This window comes from Crinia signifera, chromosome 5 (genome assembly GCF_055691185.1).
Source record: "Crinia signifera chromosome 5, ASM5569118v1, whole genome shotgun sequence".
NCBI classification, from domain to species: Eukaryota; Metazoa; Chordata; class Amphibia; order Anura; family Myobatrachidae; genus Crinia; species Crinia signifera.
Genome location: NC_139221.1, coordinates 303,915,677 through 303,935,519, shown reverse-complemented (window position 1 = coordinate 303,935,519; position 19,843 = coordinate 303,915,677). Strand labels below are relative to the sequence as shown.

Sequence of the window (19,843 nt, the reverse complement as noted above, 5' to 3'; positions counted from 1 at the left end):
ATTGTATTATTGACCATCAATTTAAGGTCATTAGACATCTCTTTTCTCATAAAACTATTTCTACTTTTTCTGTTTTGCACAAGCAACCGTGCTACCATCCATCGAAGTGCAAACTTTACTTCCTTCTACACTTCACTACTCTGGTGGCATCGCTCAACTTCTGTTCACTACAGATTTTCTGTACACAGAAGACAGCAGCAAACACCAGAGACAGGGTGAAGGGGTACCTTATACCTTATTCTTATTTGGGGTTCTCTCATTTTTGGGGGACCCTGGATCTGACTCTGCGCTGTACACTGTATAACAGAGCCAGACAGGTCACCCCTAGAAACAGCAGAAACTCCCTTATCTACATTCTAACACCTGTGACGCTCTCGAAGTCCGCTCAACTGCGCATTCACTGATTTACGTCACATGCACAGGCAGCAGCGACTTCCTTAGCATATCCATACTCAGGTGTCTCTATAGCTATATTATACTACCAGCGACCAGCAACACAGACATACCTAGTCCAGATCATTCAGTCACCTACAGGAACACCACTACTAATTGAATTTAGCTGATTCTGACATTTTTTCTCTTAATATTGATTGGTATTTGAGGCTTACCACTGTCTAGTAGGATTCTACACGTATATATGTATAGACTGTGATTTATTGGATTATTTCTTCGTGGAATCCCCAGACAGACCTACTCTTAAATAATATTTCACTACTTTCTCACGTATTTTATTCATAAGTGTTATCTGTTTGTCTGTGCTTTTTTGTCTGTCTTCTCTTGACCCGCAAATAGGGCCATGTTTTAACTAATAAAGATTGTATTAACAGTAATTCAATTTCATTAGAAGGCTGTGCCCCACCCAGGAGTCTCTTTTTTTGATATCCTCTCTTGGATATCTAAACTTTTTGACAACATCTGGAGAGACACAGGTTGGCCTGTCCTGCTGTAGTGGATGGCAGAGCATGAAATAAAGCCTGTCGGCACATGTCCGCTAAATAAAAAATGATGAAAAACTCATGTTGTCCTTCCCATTGTCGATCTAATGCTTGTGACCTTCAGACCCTGTCGATCTTTCCCATGTCGACTTATTTCAGGTTTCGACCTTCAGTGACCATATACCCTTAAAAACTGGGTTTACATGACATGTAAAAATGACAACAAAGTAACGAACTGCCCCTAAAAAAAAACATTAAAAAAATAAAAATAAAATATCAACTCACCGGAGGAGGCGACACATGCCGTAGCGCGAGGCATAATGCAGTGGAGTGTTATGCTGGTAGGGTTCCCCGTAGGATGTGTTGGGGTCCAGCGACTCTTTCAGCTGAGGGTTGCTCTCATAGATCTGGTAAGCCAAGTTCTCATCCCCGTTGATCAACGCTTTACGGAACTTGGTAGTTGCGTTTCCCATGGTGGTCGCGGTACTGGCACTTCTCTACCCTACTTTCAGCCTCTTGCCAGGTTGAGCCACAGCATAGTGCCCACTGAAAAAAAAAAAAACGAACAATTATTATTTGGGTGACCTCAGGCCGGAATGACCCCCCACACACACATTACACGAGCATCGCCATACACTGGCTGCAGAACTGTAACACCAGGGTCTCCATCGCACACAAAAGTAAACTTTATGAAACGTTAACCAACTTCTCATGTGTAAAATCCGACCCTCGCTAGACCGAGCAGAGATGGCATTCCATCATCCAGTCATTTGGATACGGAAAACAGATCAAAGTCTCCAAGTCATGAGACTTTGCGCAAGTCCTGAGAATCTCAGAAAACTTTGTAGATTTATATATCATACATACATTCGCCAGGAGAATTCTCCCACATCAGCGATCCCACTGTATAAAAGGTCACCGATGTAGACGCACAGGTCACCAGCTGTAAGTGCTGTCTGAAAAGATGTTTTCATGTCTGCGAATCTTGATTTCTTTTCTTTTCCCGGTTATACATGCAGACTGTCCATGGTGGGAGATACTGCGCATCCTAAGCGGAGTCTTGCAGAGAAGAACTGCAATTAACGGCTCTCTAAATTAGCCCTAATCAGGTGCATCTGGTTTTTTGATGTATGATTTACAATGGTTAATGGGCTGCTGAAGTATCACAGGGACGATGTAAAAATAACTACAAGCAGCAAGGATATTTAATAGAATGTAAAGGATGGATTTTTTTTTCTTTTAAAGCATACTGCGATTTTCCCAAGAAATCAGATAATTTCAGACCTACTGTAACCTACCACAAACTAAAAATTCCGTATGGGATCAGAGAGAGATCTATTGGCAGTACATAAAACGGAAGTTCCACTCTCCTAATTCCTGCTCCACCGACGCGCAATGTTAGGTGCCGATCCAGTCTTTAGGATTTTCAGTGGTGCATCACAGCTACATATGTTACATTGCACAGAAGTTAAGAAAACTCAGCTACACAGGTTTTCCTGTGCATCTCTATGAGACTACTCAAGTTGCTGGCCTTAACGCTGTGTTCTGGATCACTACCTTGCAGATGAGACTTAGGACCCAATTCTGGTCCACACGCAACGCTGCTAAATTTGCAGCTTTGCATGTGGATGTAATTAGAGATGGGCAAAACGGGTCACTAGCGAGAGCTGGGATCCCGCAGATCAGCCAGTGAAAAGATCCATATCTTTAAGGCGGATCGACGGTTCACTTTGAAAGAAGGGGTAATTTGTTAATAACGAAGCATACTTTGTCTTACAATCACATTATTTTTTACTTTTTAAAAAAACAAAACATTGAGCTGAACAAATAAGAACACACATAACAGAGTAAAACACTGATCGATGGCTGGGTGCAGAATCGCCATCGATGGCAACCATCGATGGCGTCTGCACCGATGGCCATCCCTAGCAGCAGCAGCCTTATTAATCTTTCTTTTACTTGCAGTCACAGCACTGAACTCAGTCTCCGGAGTCAGTACATCTCAGCTGCCACAGGTGGCAGTGCTGAGATCAGGAAAATGCATTGTAATTAAAAACGAAACTGAAAGTAAAAGAACGACGGATCACCTTTTTGGGATCGGCGACTCGCTCGTTCTTTCGTGGGATCTGTTCAAAAGATTTGCTTCGTTTGCGAACGACCCATCTCTAGATGTAATGCTGCCCGCATGGACGCTGCACCCCCCCCCCCCCCCCACACTTGGCGCAGGCATGTGAATGGAGGTTTAGCATGTACGGGAAGCGTGTGGGCAGCTGCCATCCGCTGATGTCAGCTGCCATCCCCTGCGTCACGGGCTCATTTACATTGGAACGCCCAGCGATTTCATGAGAACGCCCATGAAACGCTAGACGTTAACATCGGCACCACCGCTGACCACCGCCTGCATTGCTAGGGGCGAATGAGAACTAGCAGTGTGGGCATAACTGCACTCAACATCGCTCCCCTGCGCGTACATGCAGGGGAGCGTGTGAATTAGATAACCCCCATAGTTTCTAACCTCATTTACTTGGTATCCTTCCACTCCCATAAACTGTTCCAGGATTGGAGATCACCGGAAAAGTAGAACAAAGCAGCAGTAGACGTACACGGCTTTAAAACAAAATGACCTCTTTTCCTACAGGAACCCCCACTTACAACAAGCATCAAAAGCCACGCCATTGGTAACAGCATTGATATGTTCCTCAAAATGGCTTAACACTATAGTACGTGTTGCCTCCGCCAATAAGGAATGAGAACCAATAAGCCTAACTAGCTGGTGACCAAGAATACTCCTGGAAAAGTCCCAACCTCTGCTAATAAAGATGGGAGCTAGGCCATATGTGGCTTAAATGTGGTTGAGCCACCCAGGCCTTCTCGGTCCTTCTTCATGCAATATATCGCGTGCAATCCGAGTCAAGCCTGCCCGGCTGTCATTCGCTTGCAATTTGGCTTCTTTTCCTGCGATTGATGGCCGCAAAAGCAGGAAAAGAGGCCAAATTGCAGGTGAATCGCATAGTGCTTGAGGCCTTTACAACATGAAGTCAGTTGGATGGAACTTTAGGGAGTAAATGATATTGGTCTAAATTTTTTTTGCCTAGACGACAAATCGGCACTGTCTTTAGGTCGAATTTCAACTCAACCTATTCAGTTGAAGTGCAGATTTTATTTCCCAGTCGAAAAAATGAATTGCCGATCCATGCCAGATTTCGAGTCCATTTCCGCCGATATTTCAACCACCGCCCTCTGACCCAAAAAAAAAGGGATTTTTGTAAGAACTTACCGTTCGAATCCCTTTCTCTGATATGGTCCTGGTGACACAGCTCAACACTGGGATGTAGGAGGGTCCGAAGGAGCCAGGCACCTATCCTAAAGCTTTAGAGGGTAGGCTCCTCCCCTACTGCATCCCTGGACTCTTCAGTTCAACTTTCAAAGCCACTGGAATACATTAACTCAGTACAAACGCCTGCACATATTATATGCACATTTTATAACAGAAACTGTTAACTTTTAACCATTTTAACATGAACATCATGAAATTCTGGCATACTTACTGAGCGTAAGGGAGGGATCGCTGTGTCACCAGGACCATATCAGAGAAAGGGATTCGAACGGTAAGTTCTTACAAAAATCCCTTTTTCTCTTTCAATGGTCCTGGTGACACAGCTCAACACTGGGACGTTCCAGAGCCGGTCCTTTGGGAGGGTACGCTCAGGTCTGCAGCTCTCAGCACTGCTCGCCCGAATGATGCGTCCTCCGACGCGAACTCATGGAATCTATAGAATTTGGCAAATGTGTGAACAGATGACCAAGTGGCAGCTCTGCAAACCTGCTCCGCTGTGGCCCCATGTCGGACCGCCCAAGAGGTAGCAACTGACCTGGTGGTATGCGCATTAATTCTGGCCGGTACAGGCCTACCCACTTTGGTGTATGCAAAAGCTATCACAGATCGCAACCACCTAGCAATGGTCTGCTTAGATGCAGGCCAACCAATTTTATGTACGTCATACAATACCAATAAAGTGTCAGTCTTTCTAACACTCTTCACTCTGTCCACATATATGCGTAAGGCACGCACAACATCCAAAGTCTTCAACTTGTCCCTTTTCTTGGAACCCTCTGGGGGTTGAAACACAGGTAGAACTATCTCCTGATTTAAATGGAAGGCAGAGACTACCTTCGGTAAAAATTGCGGCACTGTTCTCAGAACAGCCCTGTCATCGTGAAAGATTAAGAAGGGAGATTTGCATGACAAGGCTCCCAACTCAGACACCCTCTTAGCAGATGCTACTGCTAACAAAAACACTAACTTCCACGTGAGAAACTTAAAGTCAGCCGACCTCAAAGGCTCAAAAGGTGCCTTCTGAAGGCAATCCAAAAACCAGTGACAGGTCCCAAGGTGCTACTGGTTGCTTGTAAGGGGGTTTCAGTTTGGATACCCCTTGTAAAAAAGTTTGAATCTCCGGTAAAATGGCAATTCTTTTTTGAAAATAGATGGACAAGGCCGAAATCTGCACCTTCAACGACTGAAGACTTAGGCCCGAAGAAAATCCATCTTGTAAAAAATCCAACATTTTTGATAATTTGAAGTGAGATGTGTGAGCTTTTTGCCTCTCACACCATCTAATATAAGTCTTCCAGACTCTATAATAATTTGCAGAAGAAACAGCCTTTCTGGCTTTTATCATAGTCTGCACTACTGCGTCAGAAAATCCTTTCTTTTTCAAAATGGCGGTTTCAATAACCAAGCCGTCAAAATCAATCGATCGGAATCCAGATGATTGAATGGGCCTTGTCTTAACAGGTCTGGTCTCAGAGGTAGACGCCATGAATCCACTGATAACCTCTGAAGCCTCGAATACCAAGACCTCCTTGGCCAATCTGGGGCCACAAGGATCACCGGGACCTTCTGGTCCTGTACCCTCTTTAACAGTCTCGCTAACATCGGAATAGGAGGGAATGCATAAAGAAGATCTCCCTGCCAATGGGTAGTCATGGCATCCACTGCCTCTGCTAGCGGATCTCTCGTTCTGGCATAGAACCTGGGCACCTGATGGTTGAACCTGGATGCCATTAGGTCCAAATCCGGAGTTCCCCACATTGCAGTGATCTGGTGAAACACCTGAGGGTGTAGGCTCCATTCTCCTTCCTTGAGCTCCTCCCTGCTCAGGAAGTCTGCTTCTATATTCTCCACTCCTGGAATGAATATAGCCGATACTGCAGGAACATTCTGTTCCGCCCATAGAAAGATTCTGGACACCTCCCACATGGCCAATCTGCTGCGTGTACCTCCCTGGTGATTCAGATACGCCACAGCTGTGGCATTGTCGGTCTGAATCCTCAAGGGGGAGTTCCTTAACCTGTCTCCCGCCAAGGAAATCACTTTCCAGACAGCTCTCAGCTCCAAGATGTTTATTGGCAACGCTGATTCCTCTGCCGTCCACAGGCCCTGCAGCCTGAGATCCAGGGCTACTGCCCCCCAGCCCCTGAGACTGGCATCGGTAGTTACTATCAACCAGTCCCAGGTCTGTAATGACCGACCCCACTGAAGGGAATCTACCTCTGTCCACCATTTCAAGGAGTCCCGAGTGTCTGCGGACAGCACTATCAACTCCGTCTTCATGGTCAAAGTGTTTCCTGACCAGGCTGACAAAATGTTCCATTGGAATACTCGAGAGTGGAACCTGGCAAATTGAAGCGTTTCGAATGACGCCACCATTTTCCCCAGGAGTTTGAGGCACCTCCATACTGACAAGCTCGGAGCACTGAGGATCTCCTGAACTAGATTGACCAGGTCCCTGGCCTTTATCTCCGGGAGGAATACCCGATGGAGATGGGTATCCAGTATGACTCCCAAGAACTGGATCCTCTGTGATGGTACCAACTGAGATTTTTGTAAGTTTAAAATCCAGCCGTGAGCCTGCAAAAAACTGATGGCCTCTTTTAAATGACTTTGAAGCAGTGTTGCTGATTCTGCTTTGAACAGGAGATCGTCCAAATAGGGTATTACTGTGATTCCCCTGAGCCTCAGCACTGCCGCCATCACAGACATTATTTTTGTAAATACCCTTGGCGCGGTTGCTAGGCCAAAGGGTAACGCCCGGAACTGTAAATGCAGGTCTCCTATGGCAAATCTCAACAGCATCTGATGTTCCGGGTGAATGGGAACGTGCAGATATGCGTCCTGGACATCCATGGACGCCAGAAATTCTCCCTGGTCCAGACTCAGGAGTACAGTTCTCAAAGACTCCATTTTGAAATGGTCTACCCAAAGGTGAACATTTAAGGACTTCAAATTTAGTATTGGTCTGAAAGACCCGTCTGGTTTGGGCACCAGGAACAGCGTGGAGTAAAATCCTTTCTTCCACTCTGCCCTGGGAACCGGGACTACCACCCCTTTTTCCAAAAGGGAATGAGCCGCTCTCATAAGAGCTGTGCGCAGGAGCGCCTGCTTTGGTATGGGTGTGGGGATGAACCTCTTTGGAGGCCGCCCTCTGAAAGGGATTTTGTAACCCTGGGTAATAATCTCTAAGACCCAGGTATCCTGGTCTAGAGAAGCCCAAGCGTCTCTGAAGTGTGTAAGACGCCCCCCCACCTTTATCCCTGCCGGGCTGATCCCCTGGCAGTCATGCGGAGGGTTTTTCCTCTCCTTTAGAGGCAGGCTTCTTATTGAAAGAGCCAAACTTGGACCTTTGGGATTTGCCCCTGGAGTTCTGGAACTTTCCCCTGAACGATTGTCCCCGAAAGGACGCACCACCTCTAGGGGAGGGCCGAAAGGACGGCCTAAAAGCAGCAAATCTGGATGACTGCTTTGTTGAGGAGGCCGGCAGAAACGTACTCTTGCCGCCTGTGGCTTGTTTTATAATCTCCTCAAGCTCAGAACCAAAAAGTAACTTTCCCTTGAAAGCTAACATTTCTAAGGCCTATTTGGACTCATTGTCCGCTTCCCAGGCCTTAAGCCAGAGTACCCTCCTGGCATTTATGGAGACTGTGGATACTCTGGTAGCCATTTTAAGAGCTTCCTCCTCTGCTTCCACCGCATATTCTGCAGCGGCCTTAATCTTTTCTGCTACCAGCAAAGCACCGTGGTCAGCCTGCAGCATGGTGCATAGCTCACCAGCCCACTCTATAATGGCCTTAGAGACCCAGGCTGAAGCAATAAGGGGACGCAGGGTAAACCCCACCCCTTCAAAAATAGCCTTGAGGTTTCCCTCTAGCTTTTTATCCACAGCATCTTTAAAAGCTGCACCACCCTGTACAGGTAATACCGTAGCTTTTGATAAGCGTGCCACAGAAGCATCCACAACAGGCACCTTTTCCCAGAGTTCAGAATGAGACTCCGGCATGGGGTACAGACTAAGGAATCTTTTAGGCATCTGTAGCCTCTTATCTGGGGTTTTCCAAGCCCCTTCCAATAGTTCCTGTAACCCCTCATCTGAGGGAAAAGTAACAGCCTCCTTTCGCTGTCGCTTAAAAACACCCTTAACAGGGGTCTTATCCTCAACAGACAGTTTTAACGCCTGTTTTACAGCCACAATAAGATCCTCTATACCAGCAGCAGAGGTCTCTTCAAAATCATCACCCTGGTCCCAGGGTGTGTCAGTATACTCTCCTTCCTCTTCCTCTAACACATTAGGCATAGCATAAGACCTTTTAGGGGTCCCTGTAACCTCATCCATTTTGTCCAGTATTTCACTGAATCTGTTGATCCCCTTAGCAGTATCCTGCATCACCTGAATAAGTGCAGGATCTGCCTGGGTAAGAGGTAAGGAGCCAGACGACTGCTGAGATGATGGCATAGGTCTCTGTGATTCTACCAGCACATCACTCTGCCTGTCCAGAAGCTGCACCAAAGCGTTTACCGACCTGCCTAGGGCACTGGCCCACGCAGGTTCACTCTGCTCTCCCCTATGGTGTTCACTGCCCATGGGTCTCACATCAGCGCAAGTAATACATAAGCCCCCCTTGGCCATCTGCTCAGGGACAAACTTTTGTGTGCAAACATTGCACGCGCTCAGTGCACTAAGGACTCCCTCCCCCAAAACCACAGCCTGATGCTCAGACATGATGCAAGTGAAGCGTATATATATATATCTCAATATACACAGTGCAAACAATTGTACAAGCGTTTATACAAAGTCAATGCACCCAATCACTTAGCTGTCTGTAGGTTTCAACTGCGGGGAAGCGATGCCCAGGAAATCCAAGTCACTCTGCCAGGATCAATAAGCCAGCTCAGCTCCGCTGCAAGCGTTCTGAAAGGCGCCAAAGTCAGAGTGAAGGAAGAGACCAAAGTCCCTGCTGCTGCGGGGTCCGTGACCTTTTGGCGCCAACCACCCCCAGCTAGCCGCTCCTTAGGTAGGATTTCCTTGTTCCAGTATCTCCCCCTCAAATGGGGACCACTTGGAACATGCCTGTCACAGCGCTGCTGTCCTCTCAGTCAGGAGCTCAGCGTGTAAGCTCCGCATAAAATGGCCGCCGCCATCACGGAGCGCCTGTCCCCCATGATCCCCACCTAAACGTGGAGCCGGTTTCAGGCTACTCCGGAGCCCAGGCAGCCTCTTAATAGAGGCTGTAAGCGCAGCACAGGGAGACCAGACAGAGTCTACCCTGTGCACAGAGAGCTGACAGGACGCGCTTCTGTCAGCTCCTGCTGCGCTAGCAGTGTGAGGATTCACTATGAAAATCCTCACACTGTGCCTACCTAGCTAGGGTAATAGTTAATAAAATAATAAAAATCCCCTAACTACTCTAATTCTTCGGCTGCTCCTGCAGCCCTTTAGAATAGCACCCACTCCAGTGGGCACCTAACACGAACTGAAGAGTCCAGGGATGCAGTAGGGGAGGAGCCTACCCTCTAAAGCTTTAGGATAGGTGCCTGGCTCCTTCGGACCCTCCTACATCCCAGTGTTGAGCTGTGTCACCAGGACCATTGAAAGAGAAAATAAATAAATAAAACCGGCATCGGTAAAAAGTTCACCCTTAACCCATCAAGTGCCAATTGAAGGAAATGTAATTTTGTTTTACACACATTTTATATTTGAATTTATATAACAAATGTGAGCGACGCTGCCATTTTTAGATGTTGGTACTCAAAGGGTTAAGCTTCCACACACACACACATTCTGTGACACCAACCTTGCTTACTGTGTAGAGAAGTGTTCCCTTTCTACATAGTGAGGTCAGGCTTCCAACTCATAACATGAGTTCATAAATGCAACGCGCTGGAGACAAAGGCCCCTTCTGTCCTGGGCTACAGCCTTCCCTCATCAGTTACAGCAGAACCACCGGGGGTCTTGGAGAGTTGGGCTCCGGAGTTCCTCCCGTGTCAGGTGAATGCTGTGCTCGATGCGTTCCCCTTTTTTTTTTTCTTTATTATTATTATTCTATTCCCTTGGACTTTGTTCTGTTTTCAGTCATATGCCTCAGACCCATCAGCTGATCATGCAACACATGGTCTGTGCCATATGGCAAAACGTCCTGTCCAGCCCCATGTGATACGTACCAGGGGCGCAGATGTCTATTAATAACGACTGCAACAATATGAACAGCTGAGCTCTATAAAACCGTGTGTCGGGTTGTGGGCTTTATATCAGACATCAGTCTAGCACTTGACGCACAGTCAGCTGGCATAGCGCCCAATGGGGGAGACGTACAGTCCACAACTGCATGTTACAAGCTGGAATATTCTCCATAGATGTTGAACTACACATCCCAGAGTCAGTAATATGAGATTATGAGCTCATGACCATTGCACTATCTGTATGGAGTTTGTGTTTTCCCATTTCCTCTCACACTCACAAAACGGGATGCAGTTAAAATCCCTGCGGTCAGAATCCAGACGGCCGAAATCCCGACACTTTCTCCCTCCGTGGGTGTCCACGACACCCCTGGAGGAAGAATAAATTAGCGTGCCGAGCGTAGCGAGGCACCGGGCCCGCAAGGGGGGGCGATCCACGTCCCCCCCCCCTTGTCGGGATTTCGGCGGTCGGGATTTTGAACGCCGGGATTTCATACTGAATCCCACAAAACACACTGATCAGTTAACTGGCTTCTAATGAAAAAGAAATAAAATAAGACGTGTATCTATGTTTTAGGGCAGTGGCTCCAAAACTCAAGACATGCTAACAGTTCAGGTTTTCAAGATATCCATGCTTGAGCATAGGTGGCATAATTACCTGTCAATTTGATTTAACATCTGTGCTAACCCATAGCTATTCTAAAATCCTTGAGTTATTGAGGCTGGGATGAACTACTGGGATTGGTATGGAATCCCGGCGGTCGTAAGCCCGGCGGTCCAAATCCCGACAAGGGGGGGGGGGGGGCGTGTATCGCCCGCCCTTGCAGGCTCGCTGCACTCACCATGCGCTACGCTCGGCACACTAATTTATTCTCTCTCTATGGGTGTCGTGGTATTTCGGCGGTCGGGATTCCAGAGCCGGGATTTTGACCGCCGGGAAAGTGACTGCATCCCGTACTACTGATACAACAGTTATGCTGGATACACACAGAACGATTTGGCCTCAATTCCCCCAATTTTGATACAATCTCGACCGATTGTATGTAAATTGGCCATGTTTTAGATCCGATTCCGATCCGATGTGCGATGTGCTGCAGTCAGGATTTGAAAACGATCGTGAGCTCCAGCAGATCGTGCAACCATTGTATAGTCATCTCACAATCTTGATCATTCTGGGGTGTACCCTACATAAGTGAGGTTGGGCGGCAATCTTTCTATAAAGGACAAGTTGGGATGCGCGCAGCGCACTCTACCGTTCCCAATGGGAGTGCACGTGGATGGATGGTTAGGGTAGCACAGACTGTGTGTAGTGGTTAGCATTACTGCCTAACAGCGCCGAGGTCATGGGTTCGAATCCCACCATGGCCCTAACTGTGTGGAGTTTGTGTATTCTCCCCAAGCTTGCGTGGGTTTCCTCTGGGTGCTCTGGTTTCCTCCCACAACCCAAAAATAGAGGTAGGTTAATTGGCTCCCAACAAAATTAACCCTAGAATGTCTGTGTGTGTGTGTACATGTGGTAGGGAATACAGAGTGTAAGCTCCACTGGGGCAGGGACTGATGTGAATGTTTAAACATTCTCTGTGTAGTGCTGCATCTTCAGTCATGTGTTGACCTATTGAACAGTCCGTGAGCATGCAGCACTTTACGGATCCCATAAAATGAAAAGGAACGGTCTAATACCGCTTTCAAATCGATATACCGGGACGGACCGGGGATTTTGATTGCGGCTCTGACCATTTCATACTAAAAACTTGGGATGACCATTATACACAGGTCAACCCGGGTTTAACCCATCTTATAACCTGGGTTGAGTTATTCAGTTTGGTGCTTTCACTCGCACCTCGATTTGGCAACAGCCCGGCATGTGCGGGGTCTAGAACGTGACAGTTATTTGTTTGAAATGTTTTTTGCCATCATGGAACTTTCTATGACATCATGTGTAAGAGGGCAAACCTAAATGCATCTCATTACCATTTATGGCCCCTACTGGGTACCCGCATGATCGGTCTAGGTCCAAACGCACTAGGTCGACATGGACAAAAGTTTGACTCAAGCAAAAGGTTGAAAAATTAAAATGTTACTGTTACTTCTTTCTTTGTACTTTTTCATGTTTTACGATCCGACTACAATTGGGACTTTATTACATGTCGACCCACGATAGAGGTGACTCGAGGTTTTGCCTACAAATGTAACTAGTGTCTATTTTAATTGTTATTGTTACTTACGATGAGGGCTGCATTTTTCCCTCTGAGCCTTCATGCGGCTCCCACAGCTTGTATTGTCTGAGGTGTGTTCTAGATTGCCTGCTGGTATCTTATTACGGACGTGTCTTTCTTTTATTGAATACATTGTTTTAGCTTATTACCGAGATTAATGTGCGGCCCCTTAGAGGATGAAGTGTATTAGGTTGCCTATCACTGTACTCTCCTGCATTTGACGGTGGCTAGGGGTGAAAAGACTCCTCCCCCCCAGGCCATAAGGGCCCCACTCCCCCTTGTCAATTGCTCATTCAGCCTATTTCTATTACAAGTAATAATGTACAACTTTGTTCCTCCTGGCTGGGTGTTATTACTCTCGGTCTGTAGTCACACTGCAATACAGGAAACACAGATAGACCGAGCAGATTTATGGTTGTATATTGCAAACACGATGGACTGGCAAGAACCCAACAGAGACAGGCAGAATGGCGCCAGTCACGGCAAGAACCCATGAGAGACAGGCGGAATGGCGCCAGTCATGGCAAGAATCCACCGGAAACAGGAGAGCTGGCACCAGTCACGGCAAGAACCCACCGGTAACAAGAGAGATGGCACCAGGCACGGCAAGAACCCACAGGCGGAATGGCACCAGTCACGGCAAGAACTCACCAGAAACAGGCAGAATAGCACCAGTCACTGCAAGAACACACCGGAAACAGGAGAAATGGCACCAGTCACGGCAAGAACCCACTGGTAACGAGAGAGATGGCATCAGTCATGGCAAGAACCCACCGGAAACAAGAGAGATGGCACCAGTCATGGCAAGAACCCACCGGAAACAGGAGAGATGGCACCAGTCATGGCAAGAACCCACCGGAAACAGGAGAGCTGGCACCAGTCACGGCAAAAACCCACCAGAGACAGGTGGAATGGCACCAGTCCCGGCAAGAAGCCACCGGAGACGGGTGGAATAGCACCAGTCATGACAAGAACCCACTGGAGACGGGCTATATTAGCCCATAAAAACAACATTGCATGGTTACAATAAAACATTTACATAAATAGGGACATATTCTGTGCTGAATGGATTTACGGTCCACGGCTGAAAATGGCGAGTTCTTGAATGCAGCGAATGCGCATAAGTGAATTACGCATCTTTTCATATCTATTCGGATTCATACACTACTTGGCCGAATCACGGATTCATACACTACTTGGCCGAATCACGGATTCATACACTACTTGGCCGAATCAGTCGTCTCTACGAAAATGGGCATTTCTGGCTGATGATAATGTATCAATAGCTCCATGCAATTCTGAGTCATGCATATGGGGTAAATTTAATCCGTTTCAAAACAGATTAAACTTCCAGAGTAGAGAACAATACAATATTACAAGTATGTGTAAAATTCCCTTTTTTTCAGGCAACAGATTATAGTTTTCCTTTATTCTAATTTTTAGGTCACTGGGAACATACATTTAAATAAATCAGGAAAGGTCTAACATGCTTCCTCAGCAAGACATGCATATTCTCGTTCATTAACTACACGGTGCAGTGTCGGAGGTCGCAAGAACGGCAATCTTTTTAATTGCTGCGATTCACACCCTTGAAGCAGCAGAAGGCACAAAGGGGGTGACTGACAGGAGAAACAGAGCTGGCTTGGGCTGCCAGCTCATCACAGTGCCACCCTGGCAGAATGACAGGCAGCTGTCTTGTGGCGCCAGAAGGATGACAAGGCAGATTGTGGTGTACTCCAGCTGACCACTACAAACAAAAGACCAGCCTGATTCCCCAGCGATACACAGTGCGACTCTGTAATGAGAAGCGGGAGCGAGGTCAGAGAACGTGTCATGAAGCCTAGAGGAACTCTGTATACTCTGTAATCTATTCTCCACTGAAAACACACAGGGTGCATGTTACCATAAACAAGGCGGCAGGCAAATACATATTTCTGATCTACCTCTTTTCCTTACAGTCCTAAACAACAATATGGGGGGAGGGAGGGTGATTCAGGTTGGTTTGCAAAAGCAAACTCTTTAAAGGACAAAACCATGATGCACTGCAGGTGGAGCAGATGTAACATGTGCGGAGAGTTACATTTGGATGCGGTATAAAAATAAAGCAGCCGGTATTTACCCTGCACAGAAACACAATAACTGCCCCAAATCTAACTCTCTCACTGCACATGTTACGTCTGCCCCACCTGCAGTGCACAAAGTTTTGTCCATTAAAGAAGTAGTTTGCAAACCAACATGAATCACCACCATGGTGAGCACTTGCATTTCCTTTATATTTTTCTGTAAAAATAAAATAAAATAAAAATCTAAAATTGGAATGAAATGATTCTACGGGCAAAAAAAATTCTCAGCAACTCCTACAATTGTAACAAGGGGATCCACATAATAAGGTGCGATTTGGCAATCATTCGTTTTTTTCACCAATGTGGCCATTGGTTCTGAAGGGATGATTTTTTTATTTTTTTTTTTTTAAGGCAAAACCAATTTGTAAAAATCTCAAATTGTTGAAAAATTGTAGACTTGGCCAAAAGGCACCCATTACATTTGGCTGGAGCTTAGCGTCAACCTACCGCTCCAATTAAAAGACAATACTAATAACCGCCAGCATAGTTCGCTACCTATAGATGGCGTAAGTGGTACATCGAACAAAGCTGGGTTAGGAACCCTTAAACTGCAACCCAGGTCTGGTCAACATGTGGCTTCTCCATCTGTTGTAAAACTACAAATTCCCAGCATAGTCTCCCACCTATCAGCTGGTAAAGCATGCTGGGACTTGTAGTTGACCACTGATCAGCTGGAAAGCTACAGGTTGCCGGCTCAAAAGCCAAACCAAACCTCTACATATCTGAACACCCTGTGGAAAGAAAAAGTGGGTCAGGATTCCTCGACAAAAAGGTAAGCAGTAAAGAAGATATTATATTTAATATGATACCTTTCCTATAAAGCTTGATGATTAAAGCACAAATGATCTAAAATGCTCAGTGACTTACAAAATAAAGGAAAACCATCTACTACAGACATGAAGGGGTGGTGGGAGGTGGCTAAGACAAAGGAGCAATGTTTAGTTGCATTTCCTCCTATAGTCGAGGCCTCATGACAGAAATACATTTACAGCACTGCCTGACTACAGTGAGTAACATCAATCTTCTGACCTGTTTCAGAATCAGAGACGTTTTCCCTTCGTTCTCCCAACTAGTACCCACTAGCTGATACAGTGCAGAAATCGATAATTGCCGTGGCGATCAACAGACACAAACTAAAAGAAGTCACGCGCTGTTACTGGGAGATGGAGGACAGGGAATTCTGACTGATGGGTACACCGGGGCCTGTAATTGTTTCAGCTCCACCGTTACTGTACCACAAACTGCCGGTCCTTATGTTGCATTTGTTTCTGTGCTGTAAAACTCTTGGGTCGACATGGGTTCCGAAAATGAAAGGTTTCATGAATTCTCACAAATGAGACCCCTTCTGGGCAGTGGTGACTCAGAGACTAGATCGTGTTCAAACAGAAAACATAACTCGGAGAGAGAAAGTGCAGACCACTCCTGTCATTTTTCAAACACGGCCTGCAAAATGACAGTGAGGAGCAGATTGGCGGTTTCTTTATCTCTCTCTACAGCTAAGGGCATTGTGCTCAGAATCACGATTAAAAACACACAGAGCTGCAACCACTAAAATGTAGTTCAAGTAATTTAGTAAATTTCTCCCTAAAGGTGGCCATACACACGCAGATTTATCTTCAGATCTGGCTGGTTGGAACAAAAACATGGCTATGGATGAGAGCAAATGACAGTTGACCATTTGCTTGGAAATGCTGGAAAACTGACAAACTGTCACTCATCCATAACCATGTTTTTGTTCCAAACAGGCAGATCTAAAGATAAATCTTACTAGTGTATGGGCACCTTTAGGGCCAGATTCTCTAAGCTTCAAAAGTGATAAAATGGAGAGTGATAAACAGCCATCCAATCAGCTCCTTCCTGCCATGTCACAGACTGTGTTTGAAAAAATGTCAGGCAGGAGCTTATTGGCTGGCTGTTTATCACTCTCCATTTTATCACTTTTGAAGCTTAGAGAATCTGGCCCTTAGTCTTTAGCATGCTGTACATATGAGCGGCTACTTGCTCTATGAGCGGCTACTTGCTTGCTGGGCTCCGAACTCTCGCAATCCAGCGAGCAGGTATGAATCAGGCCCTTTACCTGGTTATGCACATCAGATCCCTGAGGTACTAGTTTCCCTTCCTTTATAGGATTATACGCAGACCGCGGTTTTGGAATGCCCTTCTACAAGCCAGACAAATATAGAGCTATGATTACCAAGGGTTGGACACTATACTGAGCAATCTGCAGATTCATCAGTAATAATAGGTACCGGGTATAATCAGGATATGTTCTCATCAAGTGCTATTATTGCCAAGGATTGTAGTGGACATGACGATGGAATCACCACATCACAGAACACTGTGGGGTAGAGGTTATAGAAGGGCATAATTGTGCAAGAGAGACTCGGAACTTCAGTGGTCACTCAGATAATGCCTGGTTAGCGATAGCAGAATAGGATGCCTGGCTGATGAAGGTCCCATACATGGGTTCAGATCTGGTGACTGGGAAAGCTATGATCTGATGGGGCTGGTCACCCAGGGAGACAACCCTCTAATTAGGAAAGGAATACTGTGTCATGAAAGTGGATAAAACAATGCCTGTACCTAAACCATGGCAAGAAAAATGTTCCTCAGAACGTAACTGATCCACAAGAACCCTACATGGTATTAGTCATGGTTGCACAGGGCCCCACTCGTCCAGGACACCCCGAAGGATGATTCGTTATGACCTCATTACACCCCATCCCTGTCCGGCGGGCCCGTGCTCTTGCCACCACTGAAAATAAGATGTTCAATACCCAATGGACAGAGTGGTATAAGCTCTCATCAATAATATCCTGCTCTGAAGTTCTCCCTGGCCTGGATTTGATAAACCTTGTTGCTAGAGACGCAGTGAATTGATCAGCAGTCTCGTCGGCTAGGACAAGCATGTTGAATGCATGGCCCGTCCGACTTTACACTCTGATGAGCACAGGACCACGCATCAGATCCGATCGGATGTCATACACCTGTGATTTGGGGCGATTTAATCCAATTTCCGACCGCCGGAATTGGGTAAAATCAGGCCCAAATCGCGTAGTGTTTGGGCACCTTTAGAAGCTTTACTAAATTTACCCATTATTGCTTGCAAGATTAAGAACCACTTCTGAAAATTTGATTTAAATTCTTAGCCTGTTAATCCCCTGTACACCACTGCGGAATACATAAGGAACCTACAAATAGATAAACCATTAATGGGATGAAGGCAATGGCCTGGTAATGTTAGAAATCGCTCATAACTCTTATATCAGTAATGGACAACAGGTTCCCCAGGCCTTCTCCTATGTGCCCAAGGCTCTTCCATGGTCATATCCCAGCTTTTCTATCACTCTGCTGATATAATACAATTACGGTTTTCTTTCTCGGACACTACTTTCAGACAGAAAAATCCCCCAAACCCCTGTATTTTCTGGGTAGGACTCATATCCCATTCACACCAGCCAAATTTCCCAGGTTGGGCCCGGGAACATCCCGCAACAAGCGCTGGTGTGTAAGGTTCCCGGGCAAAAATCCTGCCAAAAATTGCCGGGATTTCAACCCTGTTATGAAGCAGGGTGGTTCCCGGATTCAACCCGGGGACCTGGCCTGTGTGAAAGGGCTAGGGGATACATGTTGCCGGTCCTCGGGAGTGCTGTCAGGCCGGGGATCCACACAGGCGGCAGGCGCAAATGCCAGGACAACGGCGGATGAAGACGACACAGCTCTCCGGCGCCCTCACTGCCGCCGGAGAGCTTCGTCATCAGCACCCGCCGCCTGTGTGGATCCCCTGCCTGCACCGAGTACCAGCAACCGGGGTGAGTACTCTGCTGCCATCCTGTCACCATCAAGCCGCCTGTCCGCCTCCTCCCCGTCTCCTTCACACACCAGAAAATGCAGGGACTTTTCTGGTGTGAAAGGGGCCAACCCGGGAATGGCCCGGCATGATCCCATGGCCATATGGGTGGGTCCCTGCATTCTCTAGTATGAAAGGGGTATCAGCTGAAAGCACTGACCCCCTTTCACACAGCACAAAAAAACCTTGGTATTTCCCGTGTCGACCCCTTTCACACAGAAGCCTGATTATACCTGCCATATACTGTGTGTCATAAGAAAAGGACAGTTATTTTGGCACACAGAGATGAGATCATGAAAAGTGGGTGGTGACTGCTCACTGCATTGCATTAATCATGGCCGACGGAGTTCCTGAGTAGGCCGGAGTTCCTGTGTTCTTGCTGTTTTATACAGCAAATGATACCCTGATGGAGCCGATGACGCTGTGCTACCATGCAGAGTCTTACGCTAGGAGGAGAAGGACTGATACTCACCATCGGTATTTGCGCAGGAGGAAAGCCCTCATTTACCCTGCGGGGGCAAATAGATCACTGTGGACCACAGACCGCAGGCATGGAGAAGCTTTCAGGATGACTGTGCAAGCTTTTCAGCAGGAGCAGTGGATGGCACCCTTTCGGATGTCCCGTACCAGATTTGATTACCTGCTGGAACTTTTCGCCCCAGCACGCACGCATTCAGACAGTGGGCGACACATGGTTTTGGAATTTAGACTAGTAAAAAAACCCATGCAAATTCCAGAGTCTAAGCCCCGGTATTTGAGATCCGTGTTGACCCTTTCAGACAGTAAAAACCCCGGCTCTACCCTCCTGGACCAGGGTAATTCCCGGGTTCTATTTTCTGTGCGAAAGGGGTATAATTAAATGCATTGATATCTCGCTGCCCACTAATATAGACTTTCCTGTAGCCGAGCTCTATCGACCTGCCTTTAGGTTCCAGATCCTGCCCCGAAGAACATCTTTATAGAAGTACCGCCAGTAAAGGACGTCTCCTTGCAGTGAATATTCTGACGGGCTCCAGCAAAGAGCTATGTGAAGTAATGGGAAGAGGAGAGAATGGAATTAATTCTGTTCAGTCTAACGCTGGCTCTGTGCCCTGCAGTTAATGTATCTGGCAATAATGGAAGAGTCTCTCTCAAACCTGTGGAATTCAGAATTTGCAGCCAGATAATTAAAGCTAATCTGTGGTCCAAACATTTTTGCAGGAAAA

At 46.6% G+C, this 19,843-nt stretch overlaps 1 protein-coding gene across 2 annotated transcripts in view; it reads right to left on the bottom strand.

Annotated features, from left to right (window-relative positions):
* ANKIB1 (ankyrin repeat and IBR domain containing 1) overlaps window positions 1–19,843 on the bottom strand; it is a 114,494-nt gene that overhangs the window by 82,188 nt on the left and 12,463 nt on the right. The window contains exons 1-2 of one of the 2 annotated variants that reach the window (XM_083189426.1): window positions 10,068–10,406; window positions 1,221–1,481 (exon numbers count right to left, since the gene is read on the bottom strand). In XM_083189426.1, coding sequence (XP_083045552.1) covers window positions 1,221–1,408 — 188 coding nt within the window. In that variant the 5' untranslated portion in view covers window positions 1,409–1,481; window positions 10,068–10,406. Of the gene's footprint in view, window positions 1–1,220; window positions 1,482–10,067; window positions 10,407–19,843 lie in introns of those variants that run through there. The other variant, XM_083189425.1, reaches the window with a different exon arrangement.